This window comes from Bacillus rossius, chromosome 1, assembly GCF_032445375.1.
Source record: "Bacillus rossius redtenbacheri isolate Brsri chromosome 1, Brsri_v3, whole genome shotgun sequence".
NCBI lineage: Eukaryota > Metazoa > Arthropoda > Insecta > Phasmatodea > Bacillidae > Bacillus > Bacillus rossius.
The window spans coordinates 135,846,548-135,869,766 of NC_086330.1; the positions used below are offsets into that span (position 1 = coordinate 135,846,548).

Below are 23,219 nucleotides of genomic sequence, written 5' to 3' on the forward strand. Positions count from 1 at the left end.
GTCCGGGCCTGGCTTAGTCAATGATACCACTGCTTGGTATCAAATAAAAATTTATAGTATTTTATACTTACTGATTAATAGGTTTCTCGGATGTATATTTTAATTGCGTGGTTTAATACTGAAAAATCTTATAAAACACTATTCAAACGTCAGAAAATGACTTACACTTCCTCTTTATATTGGCAGAAAAATTTTTACTGTTAAACTTGACATCGTACCTCCTCTTTATTAAATAAAAAACCCGGGTCACAGTCCTGTCCGCGGCGCAACACTGCAGCCATGGCCCTACAAATTAATTACTCGTAGCTTCATAGCGTAGATGTTGCGGCTAGGGTCTTGCAATGACGGATCAGGTAATTTCTCTAACTGACCGACTGCCATCTTGGCGACAGGCGACCTGAAGCTATGCCTGTTCCGGAGTACGACCCAGTGCCAATACTCGTGGTTAATTAATGCAATGACCAACACCGTGCGTACACAACATATCACTCTTCTTTTTTTATTTTAGGTACGCGAGCTGACTGGCAGCTTGGTGGGAACAACAACATGTTGCCCCTAAAGACCAGTGCCCACCAAAACAAATGCGGACAAAAGGTCCAAGCTCCCAAATTGCTTAGTAGAATTTTTCTATCTGCCCAACTCTTCTTCCAGGACCATCCTTCTTTTCCTGTACTCAACCTGCCTGCTAATAATGCATGATATTTTGCATCCCGCATGAAAGTGCCCAGGGTTTTCCCTGTGTCTATGCAGGTTTTACCTGGGCCCAACTTATCTAGTAATTAGTCTAGAATTAAGATAGGGGAGTTAGCCATGGCGCCAATTGCTGCCATGGTTGGCCAATCCCCGAACAAAGCACACGATGCATGCCTCCCTTTCTGCATGGCTTAAACCCAGCATGATTAGGCGTAAGGGCTTCGGCCTGGGACGCACCTAGAGTCTTCCCTAACCCAGACCCGCTCCCAAACAAAATACACTTAGTTTTAGTTAGGTTAGGAAAAAAAATTGCCTAGATAGCTCTTCTCTCCCAGCCAATCTGGGAGTAGAAATACCTTTGAGAGCTTTCCTCTCTCCCAACCAATCTGGGAGAATAAATATTACCTCAGTCAAAAGTGGTGTCATTGGCTTGAATTCCTCATCTCCCAATCCTCTGCTAGCGACTCTTCGTGAGACCGCGGGCTTTCCTTCTCTCTCCCATTCTCTCGCACCTACTCGCTAGCGACTCCTTGTGAGACCGCGGGCTTCCCTCTCTTTCTCTCTCATTCTACCTCTCTCTGCCCACCCATCCGCTAGCGACTCTTCGTGAGACCGCGGGCAATCATCTGCTAGCGACTCCTAGTGAGACTGCGGGCATCCCTCTCTCCAACTTCCATCCTTTCCGCTAGCGACTCTTCGTGAGACCGCGGGCATCCTCTCTTCTACACCCAATCTTCCTGCTAACTACTCCTTGTCAGCACGTCCTCGGTCAGCTGCACTGGGCCGAACGGTCCACTCCCGCCTCAGAGTGTGAGGCTGCTCTACGCAAGAGCTGGCGCCGGGCAAACAACACAACAACTGAACGACCGAGCGACGTCCACCCCGTCTCCACAGCTTCACCAGAGACGAGGCCGCGATATTTGGCGCCCGAACGTGTGGCACTTACTTCATCATCGAGACTACCAGAGTTCATGAACAGTCAGCAGGATTCGGCGACCCGAAGTGTGTATATTCACTAAACAAGTGTAGAAGAATGTGTGCAGGACAGAACTTGTAGAAATTCGTGACACAATGCTACCACACAGACTGACAACCACAGGCGAAACAGGTCAACCACCAAGGGACTTGGACCTAATGACAGGAGAGGAACAGTGGCACAACACATCTGAGTGCAAACCAGTGAGAGCAGATTTAGCAATGGGTACATTGGTTTGGGATACAATAGCAACACCAAGGCCCACACAGGCACCAACACAGAAGGCAGGGGCAAACCTCATAGACTGAGAGGTACTTGCAAGCCCAGCAGTGCAACCAAACGTGCATATGGGGCGGACAGCTACCGCAACAGGACGCATAGTGCTACCAGAGTTCAGTGGGCTAGCGCATGAGGACCCATGCGAGTTTGTGCAGTGGTGTCAGGGACGGTTTACACAATGCGGGGTGCAGATTGAAGAATGGACACAACGCACGAGTGAGCAATTACGTGGGCAAGCTCGTGAGTGGTGGAACCTGTGGGGACGCTACGACATGAAGTGGCAGGAGTTCGCTACCCGCTTAACACGGCGCTTTGACGACTGCATGGCAGTCATGAGCTGTAAGGCTCGCTTCTACGGCGAGTCCCAAAAGGACTCAGAGTTAGTAGAGCAGTTCGTCGCAAACAAGCTGAAGCTGTACCGGCGCATAGCCCCAGGAAAAGACCCCGAGCAAGCTTTGCCAGAAGTTACTGCATTAATGCGACAAGAATTGCAACCATTCCTCAGGCCATACTGCAATGGGACAGTAGAGGACTATGTACGACAGGCAACAGCTACAGAAGGCAACCTACGACACCTCCTGGTACGTCAGAACGGGACAACTATCCCCGAACGAGGACCCAGACATCAGGTTGGAGCACCTGCAGGGACAAGCAGGGCCATACCGCAGGAACATCCATGGCGGACAGCAACACAGGCGATCGAGGGCCCACCTGGTGGGACAGACCAAAACACATCTCCAGGATGGCGGAATGCAGGCAATCGGCGCGATGGAGGCCGACCACCACAGTGCCGTCTTGGATGCCCACAGGGCACGTATCACTGGCATCAGGACTGCCAGAGACACCAACAGCAACAACAACCAGCGGGAAAATGGGCAGTAGGGGGTGTAGGACCTACAGACTTAGCCCCCATACCAGCCAATCCCCTGCCGCAAGCCACAGAGAACAACATTGAACAACTGGGGCAGCTCACCACGCTAGAAAACCGACTGATGCGGATCCCCATCACCCTGAACGGGAGACAGACTGCCGCACTTAGACACAGGGGCGAGCCATGTATTCGCCGCCCAGCACTGTGTACCACCCGCAGATATCACACCCAGACGCTGTGCCCTGCGCCTTGCTACGAACACTGGAACCGGGACAGCCATTGGAGATGCCATCATCACTGTGGGTATACGGGAGATGGTGACCCAAACTTCAGCAGTCGTGGTAGAAGGACTCAGAGAAGATTTGGTACTCGGACAGCCATGGTTGGTAGAGCAGGATGCCTTGATTTCACCAGCATCAGGCCTGGTAAATTTAGGTAAATGTGAGCGCCTGGCAGTAAATACACTAGGAAGCATACCACCTTCCCACAGGTCACACGACCACAGGCCAAGAGACATGACCTGTCGCCTGCTCACTGTGGGAGATGATGACCCACCTCCAGTGGACCTGATCGAACTCAAACAACGAGTTCTCGACGCCCAACGCACCTCCTCAGATGCTGAGCATCGACGAGCAAAGCAAGCAGAAGGACTGGATGAGATACGGACCATGCACGGTGAATGGACGGCCCACGGAATGACAGATGAAGTGGAAGACCCCGAGGATCGCTGTCGATGGCAAGCGATTGAGCTGACAACAGCGCGAGAACCCCAGAGGGCCTACACTCAGCAGATAACTCCGCAGACCACACGACAACCACCAGAGCTACAGCCAGGTGACCACGTGTATGTCCGCACACATCCCCTATCTAATGCAATTAGGAACTACTGCGCTGGACTGAGCCCCAGGTGGTCGGGACCACACCGCATCCTGAAGCAGCTAAGTCAAAGTACGTATTTGGTGCGCCGGGGTAGGCAAAGGCGAAAAGTACACCGTGACCACATCCGGAAAACAGCACTCCCAGAAGGGGGCAATACCGTGGAGGATCCTACGACAGATGTGGCAGGAACAATGCCGGACAACCACCAATCTGTCTCACCCCAAGGAATGCAGCATCTGTTCCAGGGAACATCGAGCCCAAGGACAAGAATGGAGAGGCCTGCAGAAGCCCCTGCCACGACCCCGAGGCGACAGCACCGGAGGCACCCAGCACGAATTCAGATCCTTGATGTCACGGGGACACCAGAGGCGGGCGTAAACACCACAGAGGAGCAGCCCCTGGTGACAGAACCGGAAGACATTGAGACAACAGAACCACCCTCCCCTACCCGAGGTGGGTGGGGGCATGGAGCCTCCCTCGCCGATGCCGAATTCCGGGTAAACGTGGAGGAACCAGCTGAGGACAACCAGAGACACCGCCGACGACGACGTCGGCCCCCACTGTTCCTGGCAGATTATGTCACCGGCTGCGAACTGGCCACACTGGTGAATGGCGACCCAGGGAGTCCAGAACCAGCGGGCCCGCCCTGATGCTCGCAACTACGAGGAGAGAAGGCATCATGCGCCTGCTGGAGGGCGCGCGGACGGCCTAGACCCGGGCTTTTCCAGGGGGGGGGGGGCGTCTGACGTCATACCTCCTCTTTATTAAATAAAAAACCCGGGTCACAGTCCTGTCCGCGGCGCAACACTGCAGCCATGGCCCTGGTAGTGCCACCACTCGCCACCAGATGGCAGTGTAAATATAAAGAGACAATGTATCATAGTTATTTTATAGATGTTATTATTGTAAATATTTAGGTAGATTATAAAGTGTATGCTGGAAGTATGTTTTGTAGATGTGGAAATAATATTGTAAAATGCAAAAGATCATCATCAGGCAAAAGAGATAGAAATATGTAAAACTTTAACACAGATGGTTCTAGAAGAAACTTGTATAAATTGTGCGGGCTAACAAGCCTAGATATCTCGGAGAGAGTTTGCCTTGAGCCTTGGCCGAGGACGGATGCGTGAAGAGGAGCACCACTACTGAAGCTGTGTGTAGCACTTTTCAGTGCTACCCAGTGAATTTATTGAAAGGTAGCCTGTGCACCCAGAGTGCGCAGGCGGTACAGGTGTTAGCAAATAGAGTGAGCGCACTAATCGCCCGGGGAGTAGCTGCCCCTACAGCCTAGCCGCAAACCCGGACTAGTCCGGGTTTTGTTGGTCAGTGGGTGAGAAGTGCTGCTGCAGGATGCCAGACCACGAGGAAAGGGACGCAGAACAGGAGCACATGAATGTGCCTCTGCCCAGTGAAGATGAGGCAGAGATGTCTAGCGACGACGGCTTCACTGTCGTCGCTAATAAAAAAACGAAAACAGGGGAAACAAGCAGGATTCGCCCCCCTCTCACGAACCCGGCTTACAACATGCAGGGCGCGCGCGCGCGTAAAACCCCGGCACGCCGGACCCAAGACACAGCGAGCAAGTCGGCCCCCAGCACGAGTGCAGGTTCGAGCCCTGCCTCAGCAGAACCAGCCCCTCAGGCACCCAAAAAGATGCAGGTTAAACCCCTGTTTGTTTTTGTCGACCAGGCACATAGCTACCCGGTCATAAAAGCTGCATTAGATGCAGCCCTGCTAGAAAAGTGGTCGTGCATAAGTAGAGGGCACGACCAGCTAATGGTACACACCGCCACAGTCACAGAGTACCACAGGGCAGTGAAGGCCCTAGAAGCGGCCGGAGTGCAGCACTCCGTGCTACTACAGCGGGACGAGATCCCAAATAAATTCGTTTTCTGCCGCGTCCACAGCAGCATGGACAAGGCTTTCATTCAGGGGGAGTTCCAAAGAATGGGACTCCCAGTACAAAATTTTTGGTACCTGACCAATAGGCAGACCAGGCAACCAATAAATAAACTAGTGGTTGAACTCCCGAAGGCCATTAACACAGACAAGGTCTACGCCATCAAGTCCTTCGGTGGCCTCAACATCAGAGTTGAGGACTACAGGCACCCTAAGGGCCCACTACAATGTGGGAACTGTCAGCGATTTGGCCACTCTGGCAAAGGCTGCAGAGCCTCCCCTGTGTGTCGCTGGTGTAGCCAGGGCCACAAAACTGAGGTGTGCCCCCAGGGAGGGGACAAAAAACAGATGAAGTGCGCGCGCTGCGACGGCCCGCACTCTGCGAACTATAGAGGCTGCATGGCCTTTAAGAGAGAAAACTGGCGTCACCTCCCGCAGCAAGAAAGGAAGGAACGCGAGCTACAATCTAAGCGCGACAATAGGCGAGCTGCAGCAGCAGCTCCAGTCCCCCCTCCCCCGCAACACGCGGGCCCCTCTGGGTGCCAGCCCCAGCCCCCCAGACAGGCGTGGAGAGCCCCCAGCTACCCCGCCCCGCAACAGTACAATCAGTACACAGTTTTGGCCGACAGGTATGAAACTGAGTACCCAGTCGTTGCCAACCCGTGGAGGCCTAGAGGCCAGCCCCAAACACAAAGACCCCCGAAGAAAAACCTAACGGGGCACAAGAATGGCAAAGGGAGACAGCCCCCAGTGGAACAGCCGGCCCCGAGGCAGGAACAGCCTGCGACACGGTCCCCTCCCCCCCCTCCCAAGGCTCCAGAGCAGCCAATCACGCGGGCAGCGCCCGCAGCCACCGACATGCAGGTAGAGCAGGCACAAACAGTGCAGCCAACTGCTCCACTGCAGCCGAGCCCCGTAAAAAAGCCAGCCCCTGGCCCTAGTGAATTCCTGAAGGTTGTCCAGCAATCTAGAACCTTCGCCCAGGATCCGAACCTGGCCCAGGTCCTAGAGCCGATGTGCCAACTGATGGCCATCTGGTGCAACCCGGCCATGTCCCTTCAGGACAAAGTACAAGCCACCATGGGCTTCGTGACTACCCTAGCGGCCAGCTTCAATGGCCAACAATCGTAATTTAGGCCCTGTCGTTGACTCCAACCCCGACGACAATAGACTAAGCACCATCCTTTACTGGAATGCACGAGGAATTAAAAATAAAATAATAGAGTTTACAGACCACTTGATTAAAAACAATATTAAAATCGCGGCCATTAATGAAACTCATTTAAAACCAACTGATCGCCTCACGATATTAAACTATATTATATATAGGCGCGACCGCGATACTAGAGGCGGGGGGGTTGCCTTAGTGGTCCACAGAAGCATACAGCACTCAGAATTACAATTACCTGTATTTAATGAACTGGAAGCAATAGCCATAAAGCTAAAAATAAATAATCAAAACATAATACTAATTTCTATGTATGCAAAACCGGGCAGGACACTGACAGAATTAGACTTAGATATCTTATACCAATCAGCTCCTTCGTTCCTAGCAGTTGGCGACATTAATGCTAAGCATAGCGACTGGAACTGCCGACGCAACACGGCCAATGGTTTCGTGTTGCGAAGGCACGAGTCAAGTAAAAATTACCAAATATATGCTCCCTCAGAGCCAACACATGATAGTGGAGCAATAAGGCAAACCCCCGACATATTAGACATAGTACTAAACAAGCGAGTTCACACGGGTTTCGAACTCAAAGTCGTTCACGAAATGTCGTCTGATCACTTCCCAGTTCACTTAATACTCGATGACGCGGATACTGACATCAATCCGCCGAGAACAGTCAGAGACTATAAAAAAGCAGACTGGAGAGGTTTTCAGACCAGACTAATTGACAACTTACCTGCAGCCGATGCTGCCAACTTCGAAACTAAAGAAAATATAGATTCAGCAGTAATTGAACTTACAGAACAAATACAGCTTGCAATAAACTCGTGCATTCCAGAAAAAGAGGTTAATTTTAAGCAGGACGAACTGCCGGCGTATATTCGCAACTTAATTTCTCAGAAAAATAGACTAAGGCGCGAGTTTAGCAGGCATCGACAACGAGATACCAAACGGCGCATTAATGAACTACAAAGAGTAATTTCCGAGGAAATTACTCTATGGAGGAGTAGCCAATGGGACGACAAAGTCTCGAAACTCCAGGTGCAAGATAATAGCACCTGGAATATGACAAAGCGGTTTCTCAACAAAATAGAAAAAATTCCTCCACTGCAGACCCCCACTGGTGTTGCCTTCACCCCGATAGATAAAGCTCAAGCATTCGCGAATACACTCGAACAAGCTTTCACCCCGAATCTCGAGCCCTGCGACCCGCGATTTACTGCCGAAATCTATCGGGAAATTAGATTAAAATTAAAACAACCCCTAACCACAGAGCCTTATTTAACTCAGTCGCAGGAAGTTAAACAAGCCATTAAGCGCATGAAACCTCGTAAGGCCCCTGGAAATGATGGCATCCAGGCCATTGTACTTAAGCAGCTGCCAGAAGAAATTATTGAGTATCTGGCAGCCCTAATAAATGCTATATTTCATTTACAATACTTTCCTTCGCAATGGAAAGAAGCGAACGTAATTGTTTTTCAAAAACCTGGTAAAGATAAAACGCTCCCACAAAACTATAGACCTATTAGTTTACTAAATATACTATCAAAGGTGGCTGAGTATATTATCCTTCAGAGACTCAACACCCACATTAAAAATAATAATGTACTACCTGATGAGCAATTTGGTTTCCGTAGCGAGCATTCCACAACACATCAACTAGTGCGAATGACTGAACAAATAGTTGATACATTCACTTGGAATCAATTCAGTATAGCAACATTTATAGATGTAGAAAAAGCATTTGATAAAGTATTTCATGCAGGATTAATATATAAACTTTATCAAACAGGCTTTCCCGACTGTTATATAAAACTACTAGCCTCGTATTTAAGCGGTAGATCATTTAGAGTCACGACTGAAGGGGCTCAGTCAGACGTCAAACAAATCAAAGCAGGAGTCCCGCAAGGCAGTATCCTAGGACCTGTATTATTCAATATTTTCATTTACGACATGCCTAGGCCTGAACATAGATATGTCCAATTAGGACTTTATGCTGATGACACAGTTCTGTTTAGTAGGTCTAGGAACTTAAATTTGGCTGCCGAAAGGTTGCAAACTGCATTAAATCTGTTTGAAAACTGGTGCACAAAATGGCGAATTAAAGTAAATCCGACAAAGTCAGAAGCCATAGTGTTCACGCGCAAACATCTACCGGACTTAGAAAATAGACCACGCCTCACACTCTTTGACGCAATAATACCACATAAAAACGTAGTTAAATATCTAGGAGTACACATGGATAGAAAACTCCTATGGCGTGATCACATAGAATTCAAAAGAAAGGCAGCTTTCGCAAGACTCATGACACTCTATCCAGTCATGAGCAGACGACTCGGGAGCTCTGTTAAAAATGGCTTAATAATATATAACGCGCTCATTAAGCCAATCATAACATATGCAGCACCAGTGTGGGCAACTGCGGCTGAGAGCCATTTAAAAAAGTTGCAGCGAATACAGAACAAGAGCATTCGTATCGCGACAGATGCGCCTGTGTACTGCCCCGTCAGGGCTATGCACAGGGAGCTTAAACTCGAACTCATGAAAGACTATTATGTCAGGACTGCACAGAAATTCTATGATAAAAGTCACCTGAGCGCAAATATGTATATTTCCTCTCTCGGAGATCGCGACCCGGAATTTTATCGCAAATACAAAATGCCTATCTCAATCCTGGAGCACAGGCCGCCCTAGCTGCTCTGTGATTGGCAGGCCCGCTGGCCAATCACGTCGCGCACAGGCTCACGCGCACGGAACCCAGCCCTGTCTGCACGGAAAAAATTTCCTACGCGAGTAACACTTATTATTTAATTTATAAATGCTAAATAACCAAACAGGCTGCATATAAAACATCACTTAATAAAAATAAATACGAATGCTCCTTCACCATTCGCCTCAAACCCATACGCCGACAGTTCTTCCACTATAACTAGTGAATAGACGTAAGTATAAAATATTAGCCTATATTATGTTGCAATTGTGTTGCATGATATATGTTAAAAAAAAAAAAAAAAAACTAGTTTTAGTTATGCTTAGTAACACATCACAGTTAATACTACACGCACACAACTTCGTAGATAATTAAAGCGTAGGAAGTTGCTGCTAGGGATTCGCAATGAAGGAGTGGGCAATTTCTCTAACCGACCGACTGCCTTTTGCTGGCGACAGGCGATCTGAAGCTATGTCCTCTCCAGAGTTTGTCCCGACACATCAACTTGCGGGCACACTATTTAAATTAATTATTCGTAGCTATTGATGCGTAGATGCTGTGATAATGGGTTAAGCAATGACGGACGAACTAATTTCTCTAAGTGCCGACAGCCATTGACAGGCGACAGGCGACCTGAAGCTATAGTTTCTCCGGAGTAAAGCCCATGTCACAGCTCGCGGATACTTAACGTAAATAAAACATTAAATGCCCACACATGCGTTACACCACACATCAAGGCATGTTAGCCCGCGCAACATGCATTTACTAAAAATAGTCTAGTCTGTAGGATGTTTAATTTTCTCTCTTTTAGTTATAGGTGCTGCTGTCTGGAGTGGATGTGAGTGGTTCGTGTTACCCTCACCGCCAGGGGCCCCAGCGTCCCTGGCCAGCGAATTCCAGTCCTGGACAAAATCAAAAATCAAGGCGGACATCAAGTCCAAGTGCCCAACCCCCGCATGGTAGACTCTTTCTACTCTGGCCAACTCTTCATCCAGACCATCCTCTATCTCCTGTACTCTCCTACACTAATGCATGCAAACTTGCATCCCGCATGAAAGTGCCCAGGGTTTTCCCTGTGTCTATGCAGGTTCTACCTGGGCCCAACTTAACTAGTAGCTTAGACTAGAGATAAGAGTGAGGGGAGTTAGTCATGGCAACAATCGCTGCCATGGCTGGCCAATCCCCTCCTAGCACACGATGCATGTGACCCTCTCCCTGCATGGCTATTTCCAGCATGACTAAGGCATGATAGGCTTCGGCCTGAGACGCACTTAGGTCCCTCCCTAACCCGGACCCCTCCTAAACACACTTAGTTTTTAGTTAGGTTAGGAAAAAAAAAAAAAAAAGAAATCGCCTAGATATCTCTTCTCTCCCAGCAAATCTGGGAGTAGAAATATCTTTGAGAGCTTTCCTCTCTCCCAGCCAATCTGGGAAAATAAATATTACCTCAGTCAAAAGTGGTGTCATTGGCTTGAATTCCTCATCTCCCAATCCTCTGCTAGCGACTCTTCGTGAGACCGCGGGCTTTCCTTCTCTCTCCCATTCTCTCGCACCTACTCGCTAGCGACTCCTTGTGAGACCGCGGGCAATCCTCTGCTAGCGACTCTTAGTGAGACCGCGGGCTTCCCTCTCTTTCTCTCTCATTCTACCTCTCTCTGCCCACCCATCCGCTAGCGACTCTTCGTGAGACCGCGGGCATCCTCTCTTCTACACCCAATCTTCCTGCTAACTACTCCTTGTCAGCACGTCCTCGGTCAGCTGCACTGGGCCGAACGGTCCACTCCCGCCTCAGAGTGTGAGGCTGCTCTACGCAAGAGCTGGTGCCGGGCAAACAACACAACAACTGAACGACCGACCGACGTCCACCCCGTCTCCACAGCTTCACCAGAGACGAGGCCGCGACAAACTTCATAATAAACGTAGGATAAGAAAGATTGCTAAATAACTATATTTTCTATGTAAACGCAATTAACTGACCCAGAAAACTTAATAAAGGTCAAACTTACACCAATAAATGAAAAATATTATACACTATAAACCAAATTTGCATTTGCTCAACTAACTGGTCTTGTAAAAATGAATGTATTGTTTCAAATAATTATTTTCTTTATTTTAAGGTGTGCGAGTTGCATTTCAAGTCAGACTACATACTGAAGGAAACAAGCTGTTATGATTCTAGAACTGGGAAACATCTGACTGCTCCACTGGCACACCCAAGATTATATGATGCCGTTATTCCCAACTGCCCTTCTTATTTGTCAGCACCTAGCCATAGTCGAGAAAGCCCTGAAATAAAAATAATTTGTTTGCAACAGGAGTTAGCACATGTTCAATTAAACTCAAATTTTTGTTATTTCATTTTTTGAACAGTCTGTCCACCTGGAATTTGAAAACATACATTTTAATTATTTCCCTGTAACTTGAAATTCTCAATTTGTGTATTCCATTAAACCTCATGCCCATAAGATTCTTTTAGGAACCCAGGAAGAAATAATTTTGCCTCATTTTTACACACAAAAAAATTGCCCGTTCAACAGTTATAACAAATAAAATTTTAATTTCTCGAAACACTACAAAGTAAGTATCAGTTACATACGAGAGAAGAGTACTTTTTCTCTGGTTAACTAAATTCACTTGAAACCGTATTATGACTACAAAGTGCACTTGTTTTTATGGTCATTATAGCCTTTCATCGTCGGATGAAGATGATGTTTACATTTAACCATTAAAACCAATTACTGCTAAAATATACTAATCACTATATACTCTGCTGGTATTGTAACAATATACTGTGAATGATGTTCAAAGTTTGTTCTGTAACAGCAAAACTGTCTTCAGCAATTATGAAATGTAATAAAGTTACGTCTTGTTATAATATCGTTTATTATGTGTAGGTATGTTTTTATGTTATGTAGCTATATTCAGTCATAAACAGAAAGTCCATTTGGATCTTTTTTCGTAACCTAACTAAAACTAAGCGTATTTGTTTGGGAGGCGTCTGGGTTAGGTAAGACTATAAGTCCGTTCTAAAATAATTCCAGTGGTAATTATTTTGCTTTATAAACATATTGTCAACATAAGTTTTAAAACAGCCAAAACAGTTTATGGATAATAAATGGAATGACAGAATTTTTTTTTTAATTACTTCAGCAGAGTTCGTTTGTTTCGATGAGCTTAGTCAAACTGAACTAGCTTCTTGACAAGTAACCTAAAATTCATTAAAATAAAGAAAATATAGTTTGCTTCGGTGGCCTGCTGTCGTGATAAAATAGTCTATAACTGTGTTTATTAACGAAACTAGCACTGCTGTGAGTAGAAACGTTTTTACTAAACATCCAAAGTATATTTTAAAAGCACACTTTAGAAAATGTAATAAATAAAAAAATGACTATGTCTATAAACGTTAAGTCAATTTCTTAAAACCGTATTATAACACTCTGGTATGTTTTTGTAATGGTTATCTTAGCCACGCATTTTCATTCTTAAAAATATCAGTTTTAATAACATTATACGATTAAATTTTAAATGATTGACGAATACGCTTTAATAAAATGTGTCTAATACTATATTAGACAAGCTAAGATTATGTGTGTCAAAGATTTCCTCTTCGAGAAATTACTGATTTTGTACTCCGGATTTAAATCGCATGACTTAACTAGTTAAATTTTAATCCACAATTACTTTTAATTAATGTTATATGTGATGTCCATATAGTGAGAGAGAATTATAAGAATATAACATTAATAAAATAACAGCGAAAAGCAGCTGAAACGCTGTGAAACAGGCGCGCCGTAGAGCGGAGTGAGGGACCACTCTTGATGACGTCACGCGCTTGAAAACAGGCCTTGTGTCCAGAGGGTGTTGGCTGGGCCTCGCGGCCTCAATGTTTCCATTACAAATAACCATGCTGTCAGGGGCGCAACAACAGGGGGGGGGGCATGGGTATTTCCCCCCCCCCCTTTCTGAAACCTTAAAGTGGGGGCAAATGGGGGCAAAGAAAGTGCTGTGTAATCAATTTTTAGATAATAAAACTGCTTAAATAGCACCATTTTCCACCTTGAAATAAAGATTTTCCCGGGGAAAGACCCCCGGACCCCCCCCCCCCGCTTCAATAGGGGGGGATAGATGATTCTTCATAAAAAGGAATATTGCCCACCCTTTGGAAATTTAGTTGTTGCGCCCCTGCATGCTGTGTCTATGTTTTTAGAGATAGAGTATCAGTCCCGCTGACTTTTTTTTAAAGAATTCAACTCAGTCAAGGGTGCAGTACAGCTGTTTAAGCGATTTAATTAATAGCCTGAAAAGTATGATATTTTGAATATTATATCACATGATATCACCATCTTGAAATAAAAAATTAAAACTTTTGAAGCCATAGCACTGTTAAAGGTCTTCAAAATCTACAACATGGTTTTTGTTTGACGCTATTATCAAAAAAATTGTGGAAATCGCGCAATAATTTGTTTTGCATGTAAATGCCTATCCCGCGGCCGGAGTGAATTTGGTTGAAGCCCGGCCTTACTTCCGGACAATATATCACCCTGGGTTCAGCCTGGCAAACGTTGGGTACTGCAGCTAGTATTATATATAAACCTTATGGACATTAATTATATTCTATTTAAACTCCATTTAAAAATAGTTACAGGTAAAGGTGTATGTGACTGCGTACAGTGAAGTATGCGTAAGAATTGGTGTGTAGTTAATTTTTAAAAGTTGTAATATGTTCACATTTCCCGTAATAGACGCTTGGGCACGCGTTTTAGGCCCTTGACAACGTTAATTTGACCGCTGGGCGGAAGGATACCAAACAAGATAAATAATATGATAGCACAGTGGTAGAGTCGACTATGCTTAATAACATCCGAAAATTTGCCGCTGTAGACCTGTGCGTATCACCGAAAATTTGCAGTAAGCCCTAGATGACAGCAACTGACAGCAGTTCATTAAAATGTTTTCCATTTACGCACTCTTTACCGTAGACTCTCGATAGCTTTATGAAAATAATCTTAAAGCACTACTACACACATTTATAATGAATAAAGTTCTAAGTGTTAATATAAATGGTAGGAAAAAAATTGTTTCATTAATGAAATAAGTTTTTTTACATCAGTCAAGGAAATAAAAATATTGTTCACTTAAAAATAAAGGGTTTTACGAAAATATTTCTTGAACAAAAGTTGTTGTATAATTCTTAAGCTTAACAGCGACATATCTCTTAAAGGTCTAGCTTAATTTATTGGATCACTAGAGCCTTCCGAGCGTATCAATGTCGTCTACGCACTGAGACAGAGCCACATCCGCAAGCGCTGGGGCCACTTCCACTCCCACGAAATAGAAGAGTTTAAATCTTTGTAAAATTTGCTCCAAACTGAAATTTGAAACAGTAGTAACATACACGTTTTCTAGCAACATGTGAAATGTTTACCTCCGAAAACCTTGCGCGTAACACCGAAAACATGTAATTAAGTACTAAATAATACTTTATTGGCAATTTAACAATAACAATTTAACAATTTAACGTAATTACTATAGTAGACCTTCATAATAGCAAACCAAAACTAACTCAAAACATTAATCTCTATGATTAAATTTAAAAACCTTTCACTACGTTTGACTAAATATGCCATGTATTCAATAATATTAGGAGAGAGGTGTTATGCAAAAAAATGGCACAAATGGAAATACGCATGAAAAGCCCGATGTGAAAACATTAAATAAAAGTAGTTGCAAAGTTCTTAAGTTTTACATTAGTTTATTTGTTCAGAGTCTGGTACAAATTGTCTGACCGCCGAAGCGATCCGAGCCGCGTAGTGTGCACTACTGCGAGGTTGCTGAAGTTGGCTCGGGTCGGGACGAATTTCGCTGTTAAGAAACAAAGTTTTTTTAATACATGGAAAATTATCCCAAAGAAGAAACTTTGTACAGTTGTAGAATGACCGTTTTTTTAGTAACATGTAAAAAGTTTACCGATGTAACCCCTGTGATCACACCAATAATGAGCATTTAAGTCCTAAATGATAATTTCCCAAACGATCCACAAAATTGTGTTTCGTAAATAATTTAATAACTCCATAAATACTTTTTTTAAGTAGGCTCTCAGTATACAGCAAACTTGGTTTTTCTTCAAACGCCATACTGCTACGGTAATAGGAATATGAAATCACTACAGACAATATTTTGTTCCGTTTACTGTGGTGAAACCAGAGCTAACCGAGAAATGACCGAGCGTCCCGGAAAGTTGTGATATTTGACGATATTTGACTATATTGCGCGAGTAGCACACCCGTACGTGACAGAGAATGACTAGTTTCCTTAACCGTTAGGATTTCTGGGACGAACACCCTCTCACAGCTAGGGTCATAAAATAAGGTCAAACTCTTGCAAAAACATCCACCACCGCTCTTTGCCACTAGCAATCCAACGACGTCAGCTAGGCGCAGCACTCAAATACAATAACTTATAAAAAAAACTAAATATGTAATGCTACCTATACATTTTACAACACAACTTGTGTTTTATTTATTTTATGAAAAAAAAAAGTAAAGCTATTATTATAGGAATTATGTTATAAAAATGAAAAAAAAACTCAGAGTACATTTACGATGTATCGTTTTATTAAATTTTTATGTAGCAAAATGATTTTAAAGAAGTAAATATATAATTTTTAATATTTTCGAATACAGACTACATTAAAATTTTGCATTGTTCTGATCGAAAATAAAACGATATATCAGAAATAAAAAAATAAAAAAACAGTTGCTACAAAAATAATTTTTAATAATAAAATTGTTGTAACAGATTAAATCCTTGCATATATAAAACCAGAGGTCCTCTAGAGTTTTTCATTTACAAGTTCCAAGCAGAAATCGTTTATTTTTAATTTTATTGTATCAGAAAAATTCATATAAGAAAAAAATGCATAATCTCAATACATGTAACATAAATACACCCTATCATATGAATTAAATATGTTAAAAGTAATCCCTAAGTAAGACCAAGTTGAATGAGTGTCTCAGTACGCAGTGTGTCGCAATGCCGCGCCGGCGCGGCGGTGGCCGTGAGATCAGTACGGCCGCAGTACACTGCAACGCTCGGGCCGCTTTAATAAGCTAACTAATTACGTTAGACTCTTTATAAATATACTGTCTTAAAGCTAAAGGTATAACCACAAACATTTATTTGGACATTTTCGCATTGGGCTCTTCAAATTGGTGTATATCGTATTTTTATCTGGGTGGCAAAGATAAAAAAAGTCATGAATTAATCGCTTAATATCATATCTTTAATATTAATAATTTATGCTTTTTACAACATTAATTGCTGCATTAGAGTCTCAAGATTATTTTGGTAATTTTATGGACAGTGTAAATTAAAAACTGTACAAATGGGTAGCATTTTAATGGACTGATGTAAGTCGCTGTCATCAAGGACTTAAATGCAAATTTTCGGTGATACGCACAAGGTATAGGTACAGCGGTAAACTTTCGGTATGTTATTTTATTAAGCATAGTCAACTCTACCTACTTGTAGCTGGCTTTTTGTAGAATGATGTACAATAATGATTATTGACAGAACAATATAAGCATTACGTGTTCTTCCGCCTGTATCAGCAGCAGTGTTGCACTGATTGTACAAAATTTATTTTACTCTTCAGACAACTAATGGCAGTCTTGAAATTTTCTGCAAATTTGCAGCAAAACCAATTTGATAGTATAATAATTTCAATCAGACTTACTACAAGCATATGAAAGCACACTTGTTATAAGCTTGTTGCAAACACTTCACTACTAGCTTGCTGCATTGCAAACATCTCATGACATCTAGTGGCAAGCCACTGACAGCTTGGCATGGTAAGTTTGCTGCAAGCTGGTCATGGCAAACCAGCTGCGAGCTTGTCAAGGCAATAAGCCTGCTGCAAGCTTGTCATGGCAAACCAGCTGCAAGCTTGTCAAGGCAAGCCTGCTGCAAGCTTGTCACGGCAAACCAGCTGCAAGCTTGTCACGGCAAACCAGCTGCAAGCTTTTCATGGCAAACCAGCAGCAAACATGTCATGGCAAACCAGCTGCAAGCTTGTCGCGGCAAGCCAGCTGCAAGCTTTCATGGCAAACCTAATGCAAGCTTGTCACGGCAAACCAGCTGCAAGCGTGTCATGGCAAACCTAATGCAAGCTTGTCACGGCAAACCAGCTGCAAGCTTGTCATGGCAAACCAGCACCAAAAATGTAATGGCAAACCAGCTACAAGCTTGTCGCGGCAAGCTTGCTGCAAGCTTGTCACGATAAGCCAGCTGCAATTTTGTCAAGGCAAGCCTGCTGCAAGCTTGTCATGGCAACCAGCTGCAAGCTTGTCACGGCAAGCCTGCTGCAAGCTTGATTCAATCACATTATGGCAAGCTTTCTGCAAGCTTATCATGGCAGGATTGCTGCTGCAAGCTTGTCAAATGTAAACTAGTTAGCTTGAATCAAGCTTGATTCAAGCTAACACACTTGCCATGGCAAGCTTGATTCAATCTTGTAGGCTTGTCATGACTCATGGCAAGCTTGATTCAAGCTCGATTCAAGTCTATTTTACTATCTGGGTAGTTAGTGGCTTGACCTAATCATCACCTCTAATTCTAACAAAGTTGTGTGCCATGGGTATCTTCCTGCACCGGGTCTATCACGCCACAATTTATTTACCATGCTTTTCCATTCGCACACCTAAGTTTCTAGCTACAGAAATATCAAAATTTTTTCAAACTGATTTGCTTAACAAAGTTGTCTAGTTATTCTTATAAACCCGGCGTGTGGCGCGTCCTCCGTCTGCACAGATGACACCGGCATCTTGTTATTGACGGCTCGAGGGGATACTTGCTTTCAGAAAATATAAGGGAGCTATTAAACGCGACGATGAAGTGTCAAATACAGTTTTTGAATCCTAGCATGTACTAAGAAACAGTTGTATCCAAGATGTACGCAAGGCTAAATTGCTTACACCAGCCGGCTCACGGCTCAAATAAGGCGTGATTTAAGAAATAATGTTAATGCAAACAAAGCTCCAACTGCGAAAAATGTATTAACTCTAACGATTGCAATTCTCATTTCCTAATAAATTTCATTCCTGTGGCACCTGACATCCAAAATAAGGCTACAAAAGTCATGTTCATAATTCAGAAAGTCAGTTGGAAAAAACATAATGATACGGTTCTTTTTAAGGCCCGTTCTACAATGGCACGGAAAAAGTTACGACAGTTGCCCCTAATAAATATTTTATTTCATTTACAGTAATTATATTAGATAGTTTTGGGTCGCATATTTATTACAACTAAATCGAGCATAAAAGTTGCAATTTTGGAGCACTAACGACCATATTTCGGCACTAACCAGCACTAACGTAGCACTAACGAATGCATTTAATGAATTTTTCATATTGTGCTTTTTCTCATGTTTCCGGGCCAGCTTGACGTCAAGCCAGCCCGGATCACAAAATCGGCCATAAAAGTTGCAATTTTTTAGCACTAACTACCATATTTCGGCACTAACAAGCACTAACGTAGCACTAACGAATGCATGTATTGAATTTTTCATTTTGTGCTTTTTCCTATGTTTCCGGGCCAGCTTGACGTCAAGCGAGCCCGGATAACTAAATCGTCCATAAAAGTTGCAATTTTGGAGCACTAAGGACCATATTTCGGCACTAACCAGCACTAACGTAGCACTAACGAATTTTGATAAAAAATTATTCCCGACGAAATATGACTGGGCCCACTTGACGGACATATCACGTAAACGGAGACGGATCTCACGGAACAGAGTTTCCACAATGGCACGCAGATGGAGACGGACCCGCACGGATTAGCTCGGCAATGCTGAGCTCTTCCGTTTAAGTTGCTCCGTGCGACCAATAGACGCCGAGTATTTGGATTTGGTGGTAGTAATGTTTGTTTATGTTCTAAATACGTTAACATTTGTTTGAAAAACTAACATTTTTAGTTTTATTTATTAATTTGTCGTTAATTTTATATATTTGCAAATTCTGCCCGTAATTAGATTTTAAAAATAATATTTTTTTTTATTATTATTTATTAATCTTGAAATGCACTCTCAGGCCCGTTCTACAATGGCACGGAAACGGAGACATCGAAAACGTAAACGGAGAAGGATCTCCCTGACATTTCATTGTTGCATCTGCTGCTTCCACAATGCACGGAAACGTTACAAATGGCAACCAATGAAAGTGCATTTCAAAATTAAAAAAATATAAATTTAACTAAAAAAAATAAAATATATATGTTTTAAAATATAAGTACGGGTACAGTGACTATTTTAGATTTTTGTATACAACATGTACAGAACCATGATTTAAATAAAGTACAGTCAATATTTAAGCCCAATTTCTTTGCTGTAAGCGTACTTTTTGGATTTAATAATAGTTCAAATTTATATCTAGATTTGCTGATGTATAATTATATTTTAATATTATCATGTATAGCAAGTTTTTTTAACATTAACTGTCAATTTATTATTTATGAACCAATTATTATTTCATCTATAGGTATGTGACTTTTTTTGTATTTAAATTACGTGGAAATAAACCTGATACTAAGATTCTGTTAATGGCATTTATAATCCTATTATGAAAACGTTGATTTTGATGATCTCTGCGACCCTTGCGAAACTCCGTGGATAGTATTTCAACTTCAAGTCAAACTCATAGCTTTTAGCTTAACTGCCAGGTGGCAGCATTGCTCAAACAGGATAAGCCTGCAATCTACCGTCATTTTATATGAACTAGTTTTAAAATATCAGATTCGACAGAATTCCGGATCGGTATGGTTCTGGCGTACAGGTTAGTCACTGGAATTTCACCTAAAATATTTCGACACTTTTCCGTGTGCTATTTGTAGATGCTAATAACAAACAGAATAGTCACTACGCCGTTTCGACACAATTCCGTCATTCCTACGATTGTGCGGAATATATACTATTCCGTGTCGGTACAAATCCGGGCCACCTTTCAGAATTTATTTCGTAGACGGAATAGTCACTATTCCGTTCGATGAAAATCCGTTCTTCTACTTAGGAAATCCGGAATAGTCACTACGCCGGGTCGAAACAATTCAGTCGCCCCCTTTTCAAATATATATTTCTAACATCTCTGTTTCTAACGATAGGTTTTTACTACTGAGGTAAAGATAGCAAGTTAACAATAAAACATTTTGTTTCATAACATCATTTGCGGTGCATACATCTCATTGTGATTCCAGCAAAATGTGTTACTATTTTTTTGATGAGGGTCGTGGATTCTATTTGAAATCCCTGGTGTGATTGGCAGTGGCGTAGCTAGGATTTGTGTATGGGGGTGTTAAGAAGCATGGCCCTATTATTAAAACGGGTGGTCCGGGGGTCCTCCCCCAGGAAAATTTGGATTTTTAGTTGTGAAATAGTGCTATTTTAGCAGTTTTCGGTACTTAAATTTAAATATTGTAATGGTAAAAATGTTATTAATTTTAATATGAAATTTGTTTGAGTGATGAAAAAAAAATTAATTAAAGATTTTTGGCTAAGGGGGCGTGGGGGTTGAACCCCTAAACCCCCCCCCCCCCCTGGCCACGCCCCTGGTGATTGGTAATTTATAAATGTAAGTGTACTAGAACAATGGACTTTAACATTACCTGTACTTTATCCTAGAGTACACCTCTTTTGTTTTATTTTGTAATTTTCTTATGTTTTGGCTTTTCCAAAAATTAAGAATATAATTTTGAAAATACTTTTTTTTTAGAACTAGAGATGCCTGTATTTACCCTGAATACAGCTTTTTTTATATTTCTATTAATTTCTAAAAAATCACCGTTTATAGCTTAGATTACAATACCTATGCATTGATTATTTATTTATATATAGCTGCAAATGGGTACACAGGGATACCAACATCTACGGATTCTCCGTAGTTCCTACGGACAGAGTATGTAAACTACGAATCTCCGGACGGTGTATGGCTGACTACGGATGCGCGGCAAATTAGTTAGTAGTCCTCTTTTTTGGCGTTCAGTAAATTTTTAATCGGCAGACAAACATTATTCTGAGAGCCGTGTTCCTTGTTTTATGTATTTATTAATTACGTTGTATTCATTTGTTAGTGAAGAATGCGGACTACAGGCCAGGCATCGCGAAGATGTTTATTGCGTTCTTTGTTTTGTGTAGTTCACCTTCACAAGGCTGGCGCGCGCGCGTCGCTATCCGTGCAGCGTTGCCATTAAAGTGATGCGTAGACGTACCGATGTTTCGGTACTCGTAGCAGTAGTTTCCAGGACGTTCTGTTACGTGCGTACCTGTCTTACGCGGCGAGCGTACCATACTCACTAAGCGACTAACTTACTTGCACTGTTGCCACGCACTTCAGTTCGGGACATTGTTGTTTACACCCGGTTGCCAGTATTAGTTGGACCACTTTCTGCAGAAAGGAACCAACCCACAAAAATGGGAAAAATGAGCCAACCTCGTTACTTGAAAAATTATATCTCATTCTACATTCTGCAGAAAGAAACCAACCTCTAACTATTTTGTGCACCTATCTATGTGATTTTTAAAGAAGGACTGAAAGTTACTTGGGATGTATTACATTCTGCAAAAAGGAACCATGTTGTTTGGTTCTTCTTTGCAGAAAACATATAATGGAAATTTTTTTCACCAGAACAGAACCATGTGAGTTGGTTCCTTTTGTAGAAATGTATACCTATTGTTCTATGATCTGTTTAAAGTAAACATTGATGTTTACAGAGTGCAGATACAGACATTAATGCTAGTTATAGATTTCAAATAGCTATTACAGATTCTTAATGTGGTTAGTGTCTAAAAAATATGGACATTTTTAGCAGGGGTAAAAAATTGGTAGAGCTTTGTATATTACAAAACCCAGCTAACAATAGTGATTGTGAAGCAGGAGAGAGTTTGAGGCAAGTTCAGAGTATTGAGGTAAGTGCAGACTTTAATAACAAAAATAATAATCTAGTTATTTGGTCGATGTAAGTAATTATCATGATATAAATGTGTTATTTTATTTTAGGATGCTTCCAAGGATAATAAAACATGTGATGTTTGGCCTGGAAATAAAATGTTGTTGGATAATCCTGTTAGCAATCCAACAACTGAAAGCAACATTGATATAATACTCCAAGAAGAAGAGGGAAATAGAAGAGAGAATAATGTACAGGTGTGTGCAACATATATTATATTTAATATTGATATAAGTTATTGGTTGGAAATAAAGATTTTTAAATTCAATTATATGTTATTATTTCAGGACCCTGAATGTACTGGACTTCCAGTAGTAACTCTCTGGCAAAATGACTTTGATTCAGTACTGTTGCCAGTACCAGGAGTTGAAATAGAGTTCATTACTGCTAACTTCACAAACACATCCCTGGCTGGAAACCTAACTACAGAGATAAATGGGACTGGCTTGGAAAAACACGTTAGTACCTTAAATTTATTATTAATATTATTCTTGGCCTATTTGTTTAAAAATAATATAAGTACACATTTTAATAATAACAATTTAACTATTTTAGGATACTGATCCCATCGAGAGTGTACAACTTTTGCCTGCTGATGAAACTAGTTTAGAAGTAACCAGAAAAAATGCAAACATTGTAGCATCTACAAGCCATGATATTCTTCAGGGAGAAGAAAATATTAGTGAGGTTAGTGTAAATACAATTTTATTCATGCAACAAACTCAAAAAGTGCTTGGAAACTTAAGTT

At 42.6% G+C, this 23,219-nt stretch overlaps 1 protein-coding gene across 8 annotated transcripts in view; it reads left to right on the forward strand.

Moving 5' to 3' along the window:
• The first annotated feature begins 12,107 nt into the window (after positions 1 to 12,107).
• The window catches only part of LOC134546186 (uncharacterized), a 31,018-nt gene continuing 19,906 nt past the window's right edge, over positions 12,108 to 23,219 (forward strand). Inside the window, exons 1-4 of one of the 8 annotated variants that reach the window (XM_063388775.1) lie at positions 12,108 to 22,430; positions 22,522 to 22,668; positions 22,759 to 22,929; positions 23,027 to 23,158. In XM_063388775.1, coding sequence (XP_063244845.1) covers positions 22,317 to 22,430; positions 22,522 to 22,668; positions 22,759 to 22,929; positions 23,027 to 23,158 — 564 coding nt within the window. In that variant the 5' untranslated portion in view covers positions 12,108 to 22,316. Of the gene's footprint in view, positions 22,930 to 23,026; positions 23,159 to 23,219 lie in introns of all 8 variants that reach the window. The other 7 variants (XM_063388777.1, XM_063388776.1, XM_063388780.1 and 4 more) reach the window with 7 other exon arrangements.